Source organism: Polypterus senegalus, chromosome 15 (genome assembly GCF_016835505.1).
Source record: "Polypterus senegalus isolate Bchr_013 chromosome 15, ASM1683550v1, whole genome shotgun sequence".
Taxonomy (NCBI): Eukaryota; Metazoa; Chordata; class Cladistia; order Polypteriformes; family Polypteridae; genus Polypterus; species Polypterus senegalus.
In genome coordinates, this window is record NC_053168.1 from 2964690 (window position 1) to 2983314 (window position 18625).

The following is an 18625-nucleotide window of genomic DNA, read 5'->3' on the forward strand; positions in this document are numbered from 1 at the left end:
TGCCGCTGGCGTTTGTAATTTAGTGCCTGCCCATATAAGGTCGTCCGTCAGCGGCAATCCAATAGAAACACTGCCGCTAAATATTCACGGGTGAAGGACTGTGCTTATGGAGAGGAAGATGAGATGGTCAGGGTGGTGTTTGGCACAGACTCAGCGAAACTGCGAGAGAAAGTTTTAAGTGCCAGGACTAAGGTAACATTAAATACAGCCATGGACATAGCACGAGATGGCACCAGCACAGCTGGGAACCTTCGATGCAAGTACACCGAGTGGCTCACGTGAACTGACGCAGTGCACAGATAAAAAGCAACAGTTCCAAAGAGCGCTGAACAAAAACCGAATTACACAATTGAAAAGGCAGCAAAAAATATGAAGCATCTGATAAGCATATTCATAAATCCAGCTACTGCGGAAACAAAGCACACGGTGGAAAAAGTCAATGTCCCGCTAAAGGAAGACAGTGTAAAAAAAACCGTGCATGCAGTGTGTCAGGTCTCAGATAAAGAAGAAGACGAGCTGTTTATTGATGCAGTAAGAAACGAATCGATGAATGAAACCTGTCATCTTTACAACGATTGACAAACACGGAATGTAACTTGAACACAACACATCCTCCAAATACGAACCTGATTGAAAGAAATAATGATAATCAAATCTTTGATGACAGCAACACTCAGTAACACTCACAAAACAAATACTGTACATTGACAATCATGTTACGTTATTTTTAAAATGTTCCCTTTTCTTTTTCATAACTTCTTCAACACACTACTTCTCCGCTGTGAATATATATATATCTATATATATCTACATACTCTCAAATAGACAAGCCACACGCTGTGGCGCAATGGTAGAGGCTTTGCCTCTAGCGCCGACATCCGAGGTTCGATTCCCGAGAGGGGATGTACTGACTATGTACGCGTGCTTCCCGATTCATTTTAACCTCGCATCTCCTTGGTTTGAGACATATGAAAAAATATGCAGTTAACGCAGAATCATGTTACGTTATTTTTAAAATGTTTCCTTTTCTTAGCACAAGCACAGCTGAGAAGCTTCGATGCATGTACCCCATAACACGTTAAAAACAATAACGCATTTAATTACACTTTCAATTCCAAGCAAAGAGGAACTTTTGAAAATGCATGATTTCCTGGTACATCGATTACATTGATGCACACATCACAGCTACAAAAATGTCAGAGTCGGAATAAAGCGCGTTCCTACAACTGATTGGAGGAAAATTTCATTTCAAAACACTACCCGAGCGAAGCCTTGATAAAAGCGCGGTTTTGTGCAAACTGAAAAGCAAGCAAAATCAGATGCATTACAGAAAGCGGACTTTGTGGCTCTTACTGGGGATCATTGGACTTCCGTGACCGTTAGTAATTCTAATTACATCTAATTACAAAATGTTCAATGATCACACTGTTTTAGCCTAATGTACAAAATAATTTTGGCTAAGGTTACTCAGAGTTTAAAGATTAAGTTGGTCAAATTACCTTTTATGTTTCTGAATTATTTTTTTAAGAAGAAAACCTGCACTTTATGTTGATATTTTGGTTATTATTATTTAAAGACAATACTATTCTGAAAATGTACTTAAAGTACTTAAACTACCACTTTATTTTTAAGTCTGCCCAATTTTAGCCAGGGATGATATTTTTGTTTCTGTTTTATATATATATATATATATATATATATATATATATATGTATGTATGTATGTATGTATGTATGTATGTATGTATGCATGTATGTATGTATATATGTATGTATGTGGTATATATATATATATATATATATATATGGCAACAACACTCCTATCAATGACAAAACAATCATCTTACATTATTTTTAAAATATTTCCTTTTCTTTTTCATAACTTTACTTTAACACACTACTTCTCCGCTGCGAATACCACTGTTTTCTGCTAGTACAATATAATAGTGCAATAGAAATATTACAGGTACAGAGCAGAATTCAACAGTAGATGATATCCCATAATAGGATTTGTTCAGAGTCCTGGAGACCTCGGCCATCAAGCTGTCTTCCCCTATTGGCCCTTCCACAGCTGAGTCAGCGCTGGGCCAGCCAATCCGATGAAAGGTCCCCTCTACCCGATGACTCCCGTGATCCTCCGTCAGAGATGACTTTACCTTAGGCAGGCAGATGGGCCGTGCCACCAAGTGCCACATTTGAGTACTGAGAAGAGGAACAGAACAGGTGAGGGTTAGTAACAAATTAGAACTGTCATGTTACTTATGTTTTAGTGCTAATGACTAACAACAAAGATGCAGTCTGTTCAGTTAATCAGCAGCTCTAGTCAGGGTGTGCTAAACTGAAGTCGTGAGTCTTCAGCTGGGATTTGAAAGCTGAGACTGAAGGGGGTATCTCTTGTAGTAGCAGGCAGACCACTCCACAGTTTAGGGGCCCTGTAATTAAAAGCTCGACTTCCCACTATTATTTTATTAATTTTTGGATTCCTAAGCAGACCGGCATCTTGAGATCTTAATGTGCGCTCAGGTTTGTAAGTCCTGATAAGTTCAGACCAGTAAGTTTAATGCTTTATATGTTAAAAGGAGGATTTTGAAATCTGCCCTAAACTTAACTGGTGCCAGTGACTGACCACGGTGAGCGGCCCACTTCCCTGGTGGTGTCAGCTGATCCAGACGTCACCGTTAGGAGGAATGCTGAAGTGATGATGTGATGATGGATTCTATGTTTGTGAAGAACGCTTCGACAGCGAAAGCACGGTGTGCACCGGATCAAGGCATGTGGCCGACTGAAAACAACAAGGGGACTAGCGCCAATCAAAGGACCCCCACCCTAACCCACTCGGCTGCCTCTATCTGACCTTGAGAAACGGGGCACTTCATTCTGGCTCACCCTGTAGCAAGGAATGGGTACATTGAAGCTTTGCAAGCTGAATCTGTGAAGTAAAGAAAGTGTTTAATGAAATTTCTTTTTTTAATTATTATACCATTCAAAGTAACACATTATGATATGAAAAGGTCTGTTTCTAAATGCCAATTTCTTTTAACGTAAATGCCCTCCCTTTTCTTTCAGTTTGTACTAAAGAGACGATTGCCGATGTCGTTTTCCTAGTCGATGGCTCATGGAGCATTGGAATTTCAAACTTCCAAAAAGTCCGGGAGTTCCTGCACACTCTCGTGGACAGCTTTGACATCGGTGAAGGAAAAGTGCAGATTGGACTCATTCAGTATGGCAACACAGCCCGCACCGAGTTTTTCCTGAATCGGTTCCACAATAAGACGGACATATTACGGTCCATCCAGAAAATGCAATACAGAGGAGGAGGCACATACACTGGCCTCGGGCTCGACTTCATGCTGAAGGAGCACTTTGTCAAGTCGGCAGGCAGCAGGGCCGAGGACGGTGTGATTCAGGTTGGGGTCGTCATAACAGACGGTCAGTCGCAGGATGGCGTCAAGGAGGCGGCCGAAGCCATCAAAGAGAGCGGAATCACGTTGTACGCCATTGGCATTAAGGACGCGGATCTGAGCGAGCTCAGCGAAATCGCCAGTGACCCTGACGACAAGCACGTTTATAGCGTCCAAGACTTTGCAGCCCTGAAGGTAATTTCTGAGAACATCATCCAGGAACTGTGCCATAACGTCGAAGAGGCGACACGCCGCATCATCCAGGTACCCCAAGGTAAGCCGATTCACTCGATTGAGAATTCTGATGTTTTTTTGATCGGTACAAATACAGAGATGTTCTTCGTCCGTTCTCGATCCTGTCACGTTCCCTCGAGGCCGCACTTTGCTCATCTTCCATTCACTTTATCTGACTTCATTAATAAGTAGCTTCCAATTAATAAACATGCACGTGAATGTGTTTGTGGCCCTCATGGTAACACTTGTATTGTTTATCTGTTAGAATGCAGGAAGGCCTCGGTGGCTGACATCGTGTTTGTCGTAGACGGCTCATCGAGCATTGGGGAACCCAACTTCCAGCAGGTGAGGGACTTCCTCTACACGTTTGTGGACAGCTTGGACGTCAGCGTAGACAACGTGAGAGTCGGACTTGCCCAGTACAGCGATGACGCCCACGAGGAGTTCCTTCTCAATACGTTCACCAACAAAAGCGAGATTCTGACCTACATTCAAGACTTGGCCTACAGGAAGGGGGGCACATACACGGGCAAAGCCCTCGAGTTCATCAAAGAGCAGTACTTCACCCCAAGCGCCGGGAGCCGAGTCGACAAAGGCGTGCCACAGATTGCTATCATCCTTACCGACGGGGAATCGTCCGACAATGTCAGCGTGCCGGCTAACGAGCTCCGCAAGCTGGGCATTCTCGTGTACGTCATTGGAATTAACGTGGCAGAGTACGGCGAGCTGAAGGAGATCGCCAACAAGCCCTCGGAAAAGTTCCTGTACAACATCGAAAATTTTGAGGCACTGAAGGATCTGTCGACAAACTTGCTGCAGACGGTGTGCACCAGAGTGGAAGTGGAGCTCTCAGGTAGGTTTCACGTTGGCCTTTGGGGGTCACATTAAAAGTGACAATACAAAGAGAGTGAGGTGTCATCTCCGAAGTGATTACGCATATTGCAAGGCTTTGAATGGGGATTTTCAGGACCCTTGAGGCTGAAGCCCACCCCGTCATCGCAATTATCACACTGCACCTCCACCGACTTCCTGTAACACACTGATGACGTGTATAACGACTGGACATTTTTCTATTTGGGAGTCAAACATCTCAGTTTTCTGTCCTGCTCTTTATCATTCACCTGATGAAATCCCCTGAAAAGTTAAACATTTTATCAAAATCAGAAAAGGATTTTCATTTTCATTTAGTGAATTGTGACAGATAGGGGGCGCTGTCATCCCCTTGAACCCTCGGACCAGACACACGATAAAAGTCCAAGAGTTGACTTTATTATAGTAATAATGTGCACAAAGCACCCTACACTCCACAATACTCCTACAATACTCAATAACAATAATACAATAAACAATCCTCCTCTCCCAGACGCGTTGTGACCCTGCCACCCGACTCAGCTCTAACTGCTGGGATCTCTCACAGTCCTTTTATATTCCCTGACCCGGAAGTGCTTCCGATCCCCCCAGTCCATGTGACTCTTATCACTTCCGGGTCAGATTAAAACTCTTCTTTTCTTCAGCCCAGAAGTACGTCATCTCCTCTGTCCACTTGACTGGGAATTACTTCCGGGCTATATGGATGATAAAAGTCTCTGAGCCTCCCTGCATTGTCCCCTGGTGGCCCCCATGGTATCCAGCAGGGCTGTGCATTAAAACTCCAAGGTCCATGAGGCCCTGCTGGAATTCGGGGCACCTCCATGTTGCAGGGAGGGCTCCATCTGGCGGCCTGGGGGTATTGGCCGGGATGAATGGTCGGCCATATGCCACACCATCTATCCTCACACTTTAGCATTTCCAGCATGGAATGCGTAAAAGACAGGGGGCGCCACTGAGCCCCAAAACCCCAGAAATGGCACAATGAACAGTCCCAAGTGCAAAGTAAAGGTTTTACATTCACAAAATACCTCGTCTACAGGCTGGTTCCACAGTCTTCCAATAAATACTCCTCTTCTTCCTCCTTCAGGTAAGTTTTGCCTTCTGCCTCCCGACTCTGACTCACTGGAGAAGGCTGGATGGCTCGCTTTTATGTCAGACCCGGGCACAGCCTGATGGAACCCTGCTGAAGCAGGGAGTCCTAACCCTAATCCCGGCAGCACCCAAGGACCCCGACAGGACAGGATTGTCCCTCAGGACTACAACTCCCATACATCCCTGTAGCCGTCCTTACTGGGTCCACACCAGTGGAACACTGCCATCTACTGTATTGGCGGAGGAACTGTCCTGGATGTACCAACTCCGCACATTATCCATTACTTTATCCCTTTTGGGTTCCGTCCCATCTCGGCCGGGTTATGCCTCCTTCCATATTGTCCTTCCATTACGGCGTCCCGGCTGTGAAATAGTCCAGCACAGCAGTCACGCATGGTAAAGGCGCTGTATTTGAACACCTGGCAGTTTTGTCACTACTGGCACCATGATGCCAGGTTCTCCACCATCATTCTTGGTGATCACCACTGTGTTGTAAGCAGACTTCATGATGGAGTTAAAGCTGCGTGTGTCCCTGCAATCATAGGTGTAAAGGGAATAGAGCAGGGGGCCTCAGAGCACATCCTTGAGGGGCTCCTTTGTTGAGGTTAATAGGGTTGGAGATGCGGAATCCCATTTTCACCACCCGGGGTCCAACATCCTCTCACAGAAGTGTGTATTTAGTCCCAGGCACCGTTGGGCAAGATAGTTGGGAAGAGAATAAGTTGCTTTATTTTTTAAGCTGTTACTGAGTAATGCTTTACTGCCCAGCACTGGTCCCATGGCCCCCAGTTTGTGTGGTGTTGAAGGGTGAGCTGGGGCTCATAAACACGTAGGGTTAACAGAGCTGGTGATGGAGGGTCATATGAATTCTTTAATAAGTTTCACAAACACACCTTTGAATTCTGGGCTCTAGGACTTTGTTAGCTAGAATAAGGAGGGCAAACTGAACTCCTTATTAAAAAGCAAACCAGAGATGTAAACTTCCTTCGTTTTCTCCAACACTAATCTTGTAGCATGTGGCCACTAGGGGGTGTCGTAGACTCTCAAACCTCAGACACAATTGCCCTACAACAGTCTCGGGTTCAAATAAACTGCTTTTATTAAGTAAAATTCCTTCTTTAGGGTCTCACAATAACTTACTCTTTCTTTTCTTTTCCTTTCCTTTCTTCCTTCACTCCTGCAGACAAGTGCTGTTCTCCTCCTCCTCTTGACTCTGAATCCACCAATGATGTGAGGTGGCCCCTTTTGTTCCTGTGTTAGGAAAAACGGCATAGAGGAAGTCCCATAAAGTTGGGATGGCCATTCCCTCCAGCTCACCCTGTTAATATAATACCCATGGAACCCAGAAGGGGTGCCCAGTGAGACTGCAGTTCCTAAAACGGCCTGTAGGTGTGTGTGTGTGGGTACAACATCTCAGGGAGCTAACAGGGGAGCATACAGTCTTGAAAGGCTGTCACCAGCTGTCTGTCTATTGTGTATACTGACCACCTAAGGCTCTTCTCTGTCCAACCACATGTACAGAAATAAGAAGAAGCAAAAACTGAAATTGCCCTGTGGTGGGCTGGCACCCTGCCCGGGGTTTGTTTCCTGCCTTGCGCCCTGTGTTGGCTGGGATTGGCTCCAGCAGACCCCTGTGACCCTGTAGTTAGGATATAGTGGGTTGGATAATGGATGGATGGATGGAAAAACTGAAATTTGCTGGTCTGAGGGCTGAATGTCCAGTTCTGTTGTTTCAGATGCCCATGTTGGCAGATGTATTCAGCCACTTCAGAACTATCAAAATAAAAATGAAAACTGATTTAGCTCACCAAATGGGGTCAACCCGAGAACACCTGAGGCCTGTATAGAAGACCAAATGCTTTCCTCTATAGGCGCTCCAGGTGGCTGCCTCAAAATACCAAGATGTCCCTGGGCAAAGTTCACCTCGGTTTCCTTCATTTCCTTTCTTGTTCTGCCTCCTGTGTTTCTCTTTCTCTCTCTCCTCAGAGTAGTGGCCATTATGTCAAAGCAAAACATAGAAATGTTGCATCACTTCCTCTGTCGTCACGGCAACATGAAGCCTACCAAGTGGGGTTCTTTCAAACTTCCCCTTAACTTCTCATGGCAGCATAAATTCTGCAAGCCATCTAAATTCCTGTACAATGTTGAGGTGACGATTAATCAGAATTTTCCCCTCAACCTATGCAGCCTTACAATATGGTAAACCTGTGTGGCCTCCAGGGGGCGCTTCAGCTCCCAAAACACCCGACACCACACAGGCCTGGACTCAAGTGCTGTAAACAAGAGGATTTTAATTGTGGGAAACTCTTACTGGCAAGTGTTTCCCACACCACAAACACAGATCCAAAGCACTCAGCAATAAAGTCCTCTGCAATTCTCTTTCACTCTCTGTCTGCCATTGTTTACTGACTTCTCCACTTAAGCTTTGTCTTTCTTCCTCCCGACTCTGGCTCTCGGATGTGAGGCAGGCAGCTCTTTTTATCTAACACTCAGGGAATTCTTCCAGTGTCCCATAAGCGTGGTCCGAAAGCACTCCTGAGCGAGGCGGAAGCCCTATGAAGTAGGTCTCCCCGGTTTCTGCAGCACCCACTGTGGCACCCACAGAACTCAACAGGGTTGAGTCAGCAAACTCCAAGTCCCATGATGCCCTGTGGGAAACCATGGTGCTGCTGCAACCTTAAAGGTGCTGCCATCTAGCAGTGTGGGGAAGACAATGCCTGTGTATGCTGTCTCTCCATGTCCTTCCATCTTAGGGCGCCCCCTCTGGGTAAGGATGCTGACCGTCCCTCACACCTGGTATTGGCTCAAGAATTTTTATTCACAATTCTCTTTGATACAATTGCAGAATTTGTTCAGTTAAATCGTGAATTATAGACTTAAGAACACCTAGTGGACAGTAAAGGAAGTGCAAGTAAGTACCAAACCAGGCAGCCCCTCTTATGGGAATGCGGATGAAACAACTGAGCCATGTGGTTGAGGTGGGAAACCATTTAAAAAAAAAAATTCCAGTGACATTTCGGGAGAATTCGTCAAACCACATGAGCTTTCATAGAGCGAAATGTCTCTTGTTCTTCACTAGCCTCCACTCATTTGGCTATTTAACAGATTTATTTCTTTTGTTTTTCTCTTTTTGTTTTGCAGTTGGTGCTCCTCGTTATGCAGACATTGTGTTTCTAGTCGATGGATCCTCCAGTATGGGGACGGCGGCCTTTCAGCAGGTCAGGCAGTTCATTTTGTCCATAGTGAATGCGCTTGAAGTCGGAATCAAAAAGCACAGGGTTGGCCTGGCACAGTACAGCAACACCACCCAGGTGGAGTTCCTGTTGAACAAGTACCAGAAGAAGAACGAAATTGTGAATTACATCAAGAGCGCCTTCAGGATGAAAACGGGGCCACTCAGAACGGGGCAAGCCATCGAATACGTGCGGCAGAACTTCTTCAAAGAATCTGCCGGGAGCCGAATTAAAGAAGGGTACCACCAGTTTGTCGTCGTCGTCACTTCCTCCAAGTCGGCCGACAGGGTTCAGAAGGCGTCAAGGGCCATCAAGGGGGAGGGAGTGAAGGTGATCTCTGTGGGTCTACAAAACTCTGACCGTCCCGAACTGGAAATGATGGCCACGATGCCACATGTGTATCAGCTGAAAACGCTGAAAGAACTCGGTCCCACCACCAAGGAAGTGATTGGCATCATTACAGCAAAAGAAGCCCCGCCAAAGCTTCCTGTCATATCTGCTGGTAAGGCCAAATGACCTTCGCTTTCTAATATTTGTAAGAAATTTCAATATTTTGCTGTTCATTCCTCCTTACATGATACGTTTTATACTATAGTCAAGTCAAGCACCCTGCTGTGACACTAGCTACTAAAACAATTAAGGCAAACTATAAAGTGTTATTATGTATTAAGAGGAATTATTAAGATAAGAAAAATTCACAAGAACAGAACTGCTGTTCAGGTGCCACTGCACTGGCTTCCGGTTAAGTTTTGACCAGAGTTCCAAATCTCCCTCCTATGGTGTAAATCTTTAAGTTTTGATTATCTCTGCTATTTCCCATTTGATCTTATACTGGTGTGTCTTCTTTTTAGCATCCTGCTGTGACACTTGGTGCCAAAACTATTAAGATGTTTAGTTCATCAAGTCGGGCTGTTACTTCTAGCATCTCAATGGCTTTGTTGTCAATGGAAGGCCGACTTCCTCATTGGCTCCCGTTTGGCGTCTTTGTGTTCTTTTCATTATTGTTCTTTGTTTTCTATTACTTTTTAGAATATTCTTCTGCTCATTTGTTATTTGTCCAGTTATGTGTAATGCCCTACTGCCCCTTGTTTGGCTGTGGTCCCCTCTCTTGAATTATAAAGTGGCCTTTCCCCTGAGCAATGCTCCCCCACTTTCTGCATGCATAAAGATATAATATTCAAATTTCTGGCAGTTCAAATGACCCACTTTTACAATTCTGAAAAAAATGAACATTTATTTAACACATTCACAAAATAGTGTTACTTTAAGTAAAAAAAAAAATTGTAATATTCTACTTTGATAATTAAGACCATTAAGAGGATGAAAAATGGAAAGGCTGTTGGTCCAGATTGCATACCTGTGGAAGCATGGAGGTGGTTAGTGGAGTTTTTAACCAGATTGTTTAATGGAATCTTGGAAAGTGAGAGGATGAGGAGGAGTGGAGAAGAAGTGTACTGGTGGGCTGATATTTAAGAATAAGGGGGGCGTGCAGGACTGCAGTAGCTACAGGGGGATAAAATTGATGAGCCACAGCATGAAGTTATGGGAAAGAGTAGTGGAAGCTCAGTTAAGAAGTGAGGTGATGATTAGTGAGCAGCAGGATGGTTTCATGCCAAGAAAGAGCACCACAGATGTGATGTTTGCTCTGAGAATGTTGATGGAGAAGTTTAGAGAAGGCCAGAAGGAGTTGCATTGCGTCTTTGTGGACCTGAAGAAATCATCTGACAGGGTGACTGAGAGGAGTTGTGGTATTGTATGAGGAAGTCGAGAAGTATGTAAGAGTGTTACAGGATATGCATGAGGGAAGTGTGACCGTGGTGAGGTCTGCGGTAGGAGTGACGGAGGTGGGATTACATCAGGGATCGGCTCTGAGCCCTTTCTTATTTACAGTGGTGATGGACAGGCTGACAGACGAGATTAGACAGGAGTCCCCGTGGACTATGATGTCTGCTGATGACATTGTGATCTGTGGTGAGAGTAGGGAGCAGGTTGAGGAGACCCTGTAGATATGAGAGGAGAGGAATGAAGGTCAGTAGGACCACCAAGACAGAATACGTGTGTGAATGAGAGGGAGGTCAGTGGAGTGGTGAGGAGGGGAGTAGAGTTGGTGAAGGTGGATGAGTTTAAGTACAGAGTAACGGGGTTTGTGGAAGAGAAGTGAAGAAGAGAGTGCAGGCAGGGTGGAGTCGGTGGAGAAGAGTGTCAGGAGTGATTTGTGACAGATGGGTATCAGCAAGAGTGACAGGGAATGTCTGCAGGACGGTAGTGAGACCAGCTGTGTTATATGGGCTGGAGATGGTGGCACAGAAGACAGAGCTGGAGGTGGCAGATTTAAAGATGCTAAGATTTGCAATGGGTGTGATGAGGATGGACAGGATTAGAAATGAGGACATTAGAGGGTCAGCTCAAGTTGGACGCTTGGGAGACAAAATCAGAGAGGCGAGATTGGGTTGGTTTGGACATGTGCAGAGTAGAGATGCTGGGGATACTGGGAGAAGGGTGCTAAGGATAGAGCTGCCAGGGAAAAGGAGAAGAGGAAGGCCTAAGAGAAAGTTTATGGATGTGGTGAGAGAGGACATGCAAGTGATGGTTGTGACAGAACAAGATGATGAGGACAGAAAGATATGGAAGATGATGATCCGCTGTGGTGACCCCTAACCAGAGTAGCTAAAAGAAGAAGAAGATAATTAAGACCATAAACAATGAAGCAATCTGTTTTTCTTAACTTTCCTGACTCCTTTTGCACTTTTTGTTAGAAAACTAAATAAGATGTCTTATTATTTCTGAACGTTTTTTAGAAATTTCATATAGCACCTATCTTATCTCAATACCTAAATATTACCTTTAATATACCTTTAATATGGCTAAACATATAGGATACAAAACCAAACAAATAAGAGTTTGATACCACGGTTTCTACTTCAGCAGCTGGGTGTCATCAGGTTAGCAGAGTTCCTCTTTTTGTTATCCTACTCGTCGTTAGTCTTAAGTCCTCGCTCTGCTGTGTCTGTTCTGTCCTCACCATCACGCGTCACCAATCTGTAGTCAGCGTTTTCCATGGCACCCATGTACTGGGACGACTTACATCCGGAGTGTTTACTGTATGAAGTCCTACTTAAAGCTCTGTGTTCCACGGTGTCACAATTCTGGTAGTTGGCAACCCAAACTCCGTTCCTCTATCACTCTCTAATCTCCATCAGTTTCGTACTTCCCCAACGATGACTTCTGTTCTTATATATTTCCTATTTGGTCTCAGTCTGCTACATACCACTCGGTGTCTTATATCGAAATGATTCACTAGGACTGCTAGCGTCTGTCTTTTCTTCAGCGTCCGCCCACGAGTCTTCAGCTCACTTTTACGGCACACATCTCGTCCAGCTGCAGAATGCCACTTGTTCTTTGTCAGAGCGATCCTCTGGGACTGCGCTGTTTCTTCGGGTTCTGCTTTTTATTTCACCTCTCAACGTCTTATCGAAGTCAGTAGTCAACACACCTGTCCGCCCCTCACAACATGCCGACTTGTCCGTCTTTTATTCTTGACACACCATTTTCTTTTTCTGGCATCATTGGTGGGGTGCATCAGACCTTTCCGGGTGCAACTTATTTTTTACTCCCCTGGCATCACATATGTAATATCTATTGTGGTCAAGTGAAGCAAGGAGCAAGTTTAATTCAAATTAGTCTGTACTACAAAACAGATGCACAATGGAGCAGAAAATCAAACAAACAGAAAGGTATGGCCGCCTTGGCTTCTTCTAAGTAGCTTGAGCGGGTCTGTCTTGAGAGGAGCTCCTTCCTGCAGTCCGCTCAGTTCAGAATGAGACGCCTCCTACCAAGAGATTGGATCGGAAGTGGTGGGGTGAGTTGCCCTTACTGGGCGTATTCTCTCTTGACAATACTTTTACCGACAGTGCCCCCTCTTGTTCCAGAGTGGTACTGCATACCTCTGATAAGCCCAGAAGGTGGTCTCTGATGTACATGCATGACCCTATTACTTTTATTCTATTTAGTTATTATATGGTATCTGTGTGCATTTTGCTGCTCTCTTGTTCACATTTACATTACATTTACTTATTTGGCCGAAGTCTTCATCCGAGGTGGTTTACAACATTTCAGATACAATTGTCTCCATTTCTTTTGTTGTTTCATCTTATGTGCAGACAGGTGAAGTGACTTGCTTCTGACGGGATATTCAACGGCATGGAGCATGAGGTCACCCTCCTGAAGGTCTGGCTTTGATGAGTTACTGTCCCTCGGCTTCTCTCTGGCCTGAATGTGTATGTATAGGGTGAACAAAATCCCAAAAAACACGATCGGAAAGTGTGTGCTTAATCCAGGGGAAAAAAGAAATAACAAACCAAATAATTAAATCATAAATCACAAAGGGCTCACTTAAGTACAATTCCACCAAACTCCCAGAGCACATTCCAAATAAACGTTCAATTCCCAGCTTCGTTTTATAGATCTGGGGCTGGTCCCTTAACTGAGATGGATAGGTGGCCCCCGCACCCACAAAATTCAGGGAACAGAAGAGAACCACAAAACACACAGAGATGCTACATAGTAACTCAATAGACTTGAATGAACAGATAATACAAAATTAGACTAATAATACATGAAAATAACAAAAGGATCAAAAATAATGGAAAACAATTAACAATAATTAAAAATTAACAAAGTAAACAAAAGGAGCATTTTAAGCAGGAGCCTGGGGAGGAACCCTAGATTGAGTATAAGAGTATTAGGTAAGAACTCGAGTCTATAACTGTGGTGACAGTGGTCACCATCAATGACAAAGCCACTCGGAGACTTGGAGTAACAGCTCGGCCTAATGGACTAAATGGGGACATCTTAATAGTTTTGGCACCAAGGTTCACAGCTGGATGCCAAGGTGTATAATCGTAGTCTTTCCCTCTACTTACCCTTTACCTGTCTTCTCAAGGGTAAGTGTTCTCATCAAGTTCGTTATCGAGTTGGTCTACTGTTTACACTTTAAGATGAACACACACACACACAGCTATACGCATACACACAGACCCTAACCACAATACTGCGCCATGAATCACACACACACACACACACACACACACACACACACACTGATTAACCTTTAGTACTTTAAACCACACAAGTGCTTTAGGAATAACACAACCTGTCACTTACAACCTGTCAACCTGTATTATCGGCACGAACAACATCCGATGTTTTAATAATATCTCAAACCTAAATATTACTCTTGGCCTACAAGAATACATTTAAACATACAAAGACTGAGCACTCTTGACTATTGGCCATTATCAGCCAAGAATACCTCCTTCTCGTACTGTCCCTGCTATTGAGTGGAGCTCTTCACTTGCAGCCAATCCAATCCAATTTTGTTTATAAAGCACTTTAAAACAACCAGCACAGGACTAAAGTGCCAAAATAAACCTCACAGCATAGAAGTAATAGCAAATGTCCTGCTGCTCCAGGTGCTCAAAGAAATCTAACTTATTACTTCAATCACTCTACAACAACAACAACATTTATTTCTATAGCACATTTTCATACAAAACATGTACTGTAGCTCAAAGTGCTTTACATGATGAAGAATAGAAAAATAAGAGACACAGTAAGAAAAGAAAATAAGTCAACATTAATTAACATAGAATAAGAGTAAGGTTCGATGGCCAGGGTGGACAGAAAAAACAAAAAAACTCTAGACATTAAGACAAAGCATAGAAAGTTAAAAGCAGCATGGTATTTATTACAAGAATAATAATAATACCACTGGAACAAAGAATAATAGAAAATAGGTACTGATAGAAAAGTCTGAATATATATAGTCTTTAGAAAAAGCTTACAAAAAAAAGTAGAGATGACAAGGATGAACATCCCAGGTCGGCATTTGATTTAGCAATCGAATGTCATGATGCTTTTCTGACGACCAGTGACATCTTCGTCCGCTCCTCTTCTTCTTCTGACATTACTTTCAAAATGAGGCATATTTATTGTGAAATGTCATGCCGTGGTTTCACAACACATGCACCTGATTGGCTGTCTATCAATATGATTGAGTTAATTCACTGTCCATTTTCCCAATCAATAAAACCTTTTATGTTCTCTGAGGTGTCGGTAGGTCTTCCTTTCCCAGGCCTTAAAATAATTAGGCATGACTCAGTCTTCCTTTCCCAGGTTATAAAATAATTGAGCCACCAGCATGTATTCCTTTCAATGTTGTAACAGCTGTTTTAAAATTGAGGGGTTGGGGAAGAAAACCTGCTTTGATTTGTCTTAAATGTAGTTTGTCTGTTGTCGTGTCTCGAGCAAAATATAATGGAAAATTAAACCAAAATGTACAGATTTTATACATCATAACGCAAGGAAAAATAAATACAATGGTTAAGATTTAGCAAAAAATAGTAAATATAATTAGAATTTAAAGCTTTACAGTTTAGAAGGGATTATTTGAAATCTGGTCAAAACTTAGCTGGAAGCCAGTGCAGTGACACAAGAACAGGAGTTAGGAGGCAGCTGTGAATTTTCTCACTTCCAGAGGTGCTTTTTGCAGCAGCATTTTGAAATATCAGCAGACTGAACAATGGTGTATTTCAACAACCTGTGAACAAAGAATTGAAATATCCTGGTTTTGGTTACCAATGCATTCCAGTGTTATGTTTCTATCAGGGTTTTATTCTCTGTTTATTTTCTGCTCTATTAATGTTTTTGTTACTTTTAAATTATAATTTTGTTCATACTTTTATGTAATTTCTGTTATGTTTCATATTTATGTACTGTGACTTTAAACTTATATAAGTGTCTTGTATTCTGTGGGTGGAAACCCCCCAAGAGACCACAATGTCACACCTGAGGGACCGCCCTTCTCATTTATATTCTGGTGGATGAGACTTCTTCCCACAGACTGCCACTGAGTTATTTTAAGCATTAAGGACAAAGATAGGCGGAGCCGAGATAAATGGCAAAAAAAGTAAGGGATGGGGTGGGGCCTCAGAAAAAAAATAAGATGTAAAAGAAAGATCAAAGGGTGGAGCATCAGTCATGGGGAGGGCATGTGAAGTGATAAGTGAGGGGCGGAGCTACAGTCTGCTGCTGACGCTCCTGCTATCTTGAATGTTCTTGCGAGGTTAGTTGGGAAATGAAGGTGTTGTCACTGGAGAGACAACTAAAAATGAATGAATTTTAGGATATTTTCTGCTTGAAGACAGTAAGAGGTTCTTCATTGCTTAATTCATTGTGTGTTTGCTTTGCATTTCAGCTTGCAGGAGTGCAGTTTTGGCCGACGTTGTATTTTTAGTGGATGAGTCTGGGAGCATAAGCAGTGAAAACTTCAAACAGATTCGCTCCTTCATCTCTAATATCGTTAACGTTTTGGATGTCGGCTCAGACAAGGTCCGCATCGGAGTGGTATTGTACAGCGATTCTCCAAATGTAGAGTTCTTCCTGAACACGTTTTTCTCCAAGGAAGAGGTTCTGCAGCAAATCCAGAAGCTGCCATTCCGCGGAGGAGGGGCCAATACTGGACGGGCGTTAGACTTCCTGCGGACGGAAATCTTCCAAGAAAGCGTGGGAAGTAGGAAGGCACAGGGAGTGCAACAGATAGCCGTGGTGATCACTGATGGACTCTCCAGCGATAACGTAAGCCTTCCCGCTGCCAACCTCCGTCGTGACGGTATCACCATTTTTGCAGTGGGAGTCCAAGAAGCTGACATCAATCAGTTGAGGCAAATTGCTTCACACCCACCGCGGAAGTACGTGCAGAAGGTGGAGAACTACCTGGAGCTGTCCAACGTGAAGAAGTCCCTCCAGAAACTGCTGTGCAATGACATCCTCGCACAGGCCTTTCTGATTCCAAAGGTGACGCGGCTTATTGCAGAAGGTAAGACGTGCAGGACATGACGCTTGTTTGTTTTTAATTTATGGGCGGTTTGTCCTGTGCTGGAACTGAAAGCAAATAAGGGGATTTTCAGAGGAGGACTTGAACAGAACATATCACAATATGCAGATGATATGGCACTGTATATATCAGACCCACAACATTCTGTGCCAACAGTCCTAACAGCATTAACAGAATTTCAAAAGATATCTGGACTCGGAAGTAATTTGAACAAACGTGGACTCTTTGTAGTGAATTCTCTAGCTAACAACACTCGATTGGACACCATCCCTTTTATCATTTAAACACTTAGGGGTCCACATCACGAGTAAACACGAAGCTCATTATCAACAAAATTTTGCTGTTTGCATGGAAAATATTAAACAAGACGTGCATAGATGGTCTGCCCTCCATCTTACTTTTAGCAGGAAGAATTAACATTATCAAGATGAATATCCTGTTTGTTTCTATTTCAAAACATCCCCATATACATTAACAACCATCAATCATAACCTCATTTATTTTGAATTTGAAAAATCCACACATCCGAAGGGCAACCCTACAATGGCCTAAATCAGAAGGCGGCATGGCACTACCTCATTTTGGATTTTATTACTCAGCAGCAAACATACAAGCTATAAAAACCTGGACATGGACACACACACAGGCTTGGTCTGCCATAGAGACGAAATCCTGCAGCACTTCTTTATATTCCTTGCTTTGTGCCCCAGTAAATACGAGTTATCATCAATATACAGTGGAACCTCAGGTCATGAATGTCTCGGACCAGGTTAGGACCAAAAAGTTCACCAAACTTTTTTGCATCTGTTCACGACCACACACTCGGGTGACGAACACGCCAGTTTCCCTTCCGGTTCGTATGCGCCGATGATTTCCGCACGTGTTCAGTCTCTCCCTGTGCATTCCCTGTGTATCGAGCGAGCGAGCGAGTGAGAGAGAGAGAGCGAGAAGGCAGTTAAAGAAGGCACCGGGCTTGTTTTTAAAGAGACTGCTTCGAGCATTGTTTTAACCTCATTGTATTTAATGAAGACTTTTTTCTATTGGATTTTAACCTCCACTTCACTTCTGTTTACAGCGATCGGTTCGTACCGTGCATTGTTGCAATGTTACTTTTCTTGGATGTTAATTAAATTACAGATTTTTCAAATGTTCATGTTTTCCCTGTGCTTAAAACTCATTAAAAAAAGTTTTTACAACGAGCGGTTCGTAAGGCTATAGCATGAATTCTTGCAATGAGGTTTTCTCAGTATTATTTACATTTAGTTTAGTATTACGCTGTGCATTCTATGGTGTAATTAACTATTTTTGTGCTTAATAATCTTAATATAAAAAATATATTTACATACAGTTCGTACGGTCTGGAACCGATTAATTGTATTTACATACAATCCTATGCGGTAAATTACTTCGGGTCATAAACAAATTGGGTTACGACCAGAGTTTTGGAGTGAATTACGGTCGTGATCTGAGGTTCCAGTGTACTAACAAGACAATTGTCCTTCATTCACTCAGAATATGGACCCAATGTAGGAAGCACTTCAAGTTAGAGAATATTTTATCTGTGGCACCTCTACATGATGACCACCTTTTTATACCTCTCAAACTTATGCAGTTTTTAATGTTTGGAAAACGTATATGATTAAATCATTAAGAGAATCGTAAATAAATAATGTCTTCTCATCCTATGAACAATTACACTCCAGATTGAATCTCCCATCAATACAATGTTTCCATTATCTCCAAATTACAAACTTTGCTAAACGAAATCTGCCCAGTTTTCCTCACCTCCCATCTATTTCTATTCCAGAAGAGATATTGATCACACTTGAGGACAGCATTTCTATGACATGTAAAAAACATTTTAAAGTTCCTTGCTTCCATTTAAAGATCCTAGAGTTCATT

At 43.2% G+C, this 18625-nt stretch overlaps 1 protein-coding gene across 4 annotated transcripts in view; it reads left to right on the forward strand.

The window, feature by feature from the left end:
- The window catches only part of LOC120515362 (collagen alpha-6(VI) chain-like), a 325957-nt gene that overhangs the window by 67320 nt on the left and 240012 nt on the right, over positions 1-18625 (forward strand). For all 4 annotated transcript variants that reach the window (XM_039736240.1, XM_039736241.1, XM_039736242.1 and 1 more), the window contains exons 3-6: positions 3066-3674; positions 3900-4487; positions 8738-9331; positions 16085-16705. In XM_039736240.1, the coding sequence (XP_039592174.1) occupies positions 3066-3674; positions 3900-4487; positions 8738-9331; positions 16085-16705 (2412 nt within the window). The remainder of the gene's footprint in view (positions 1-3065; positions 3675-3899; positions 4488-8737; positions 9332-16084; positions 16706-18625) is intronic.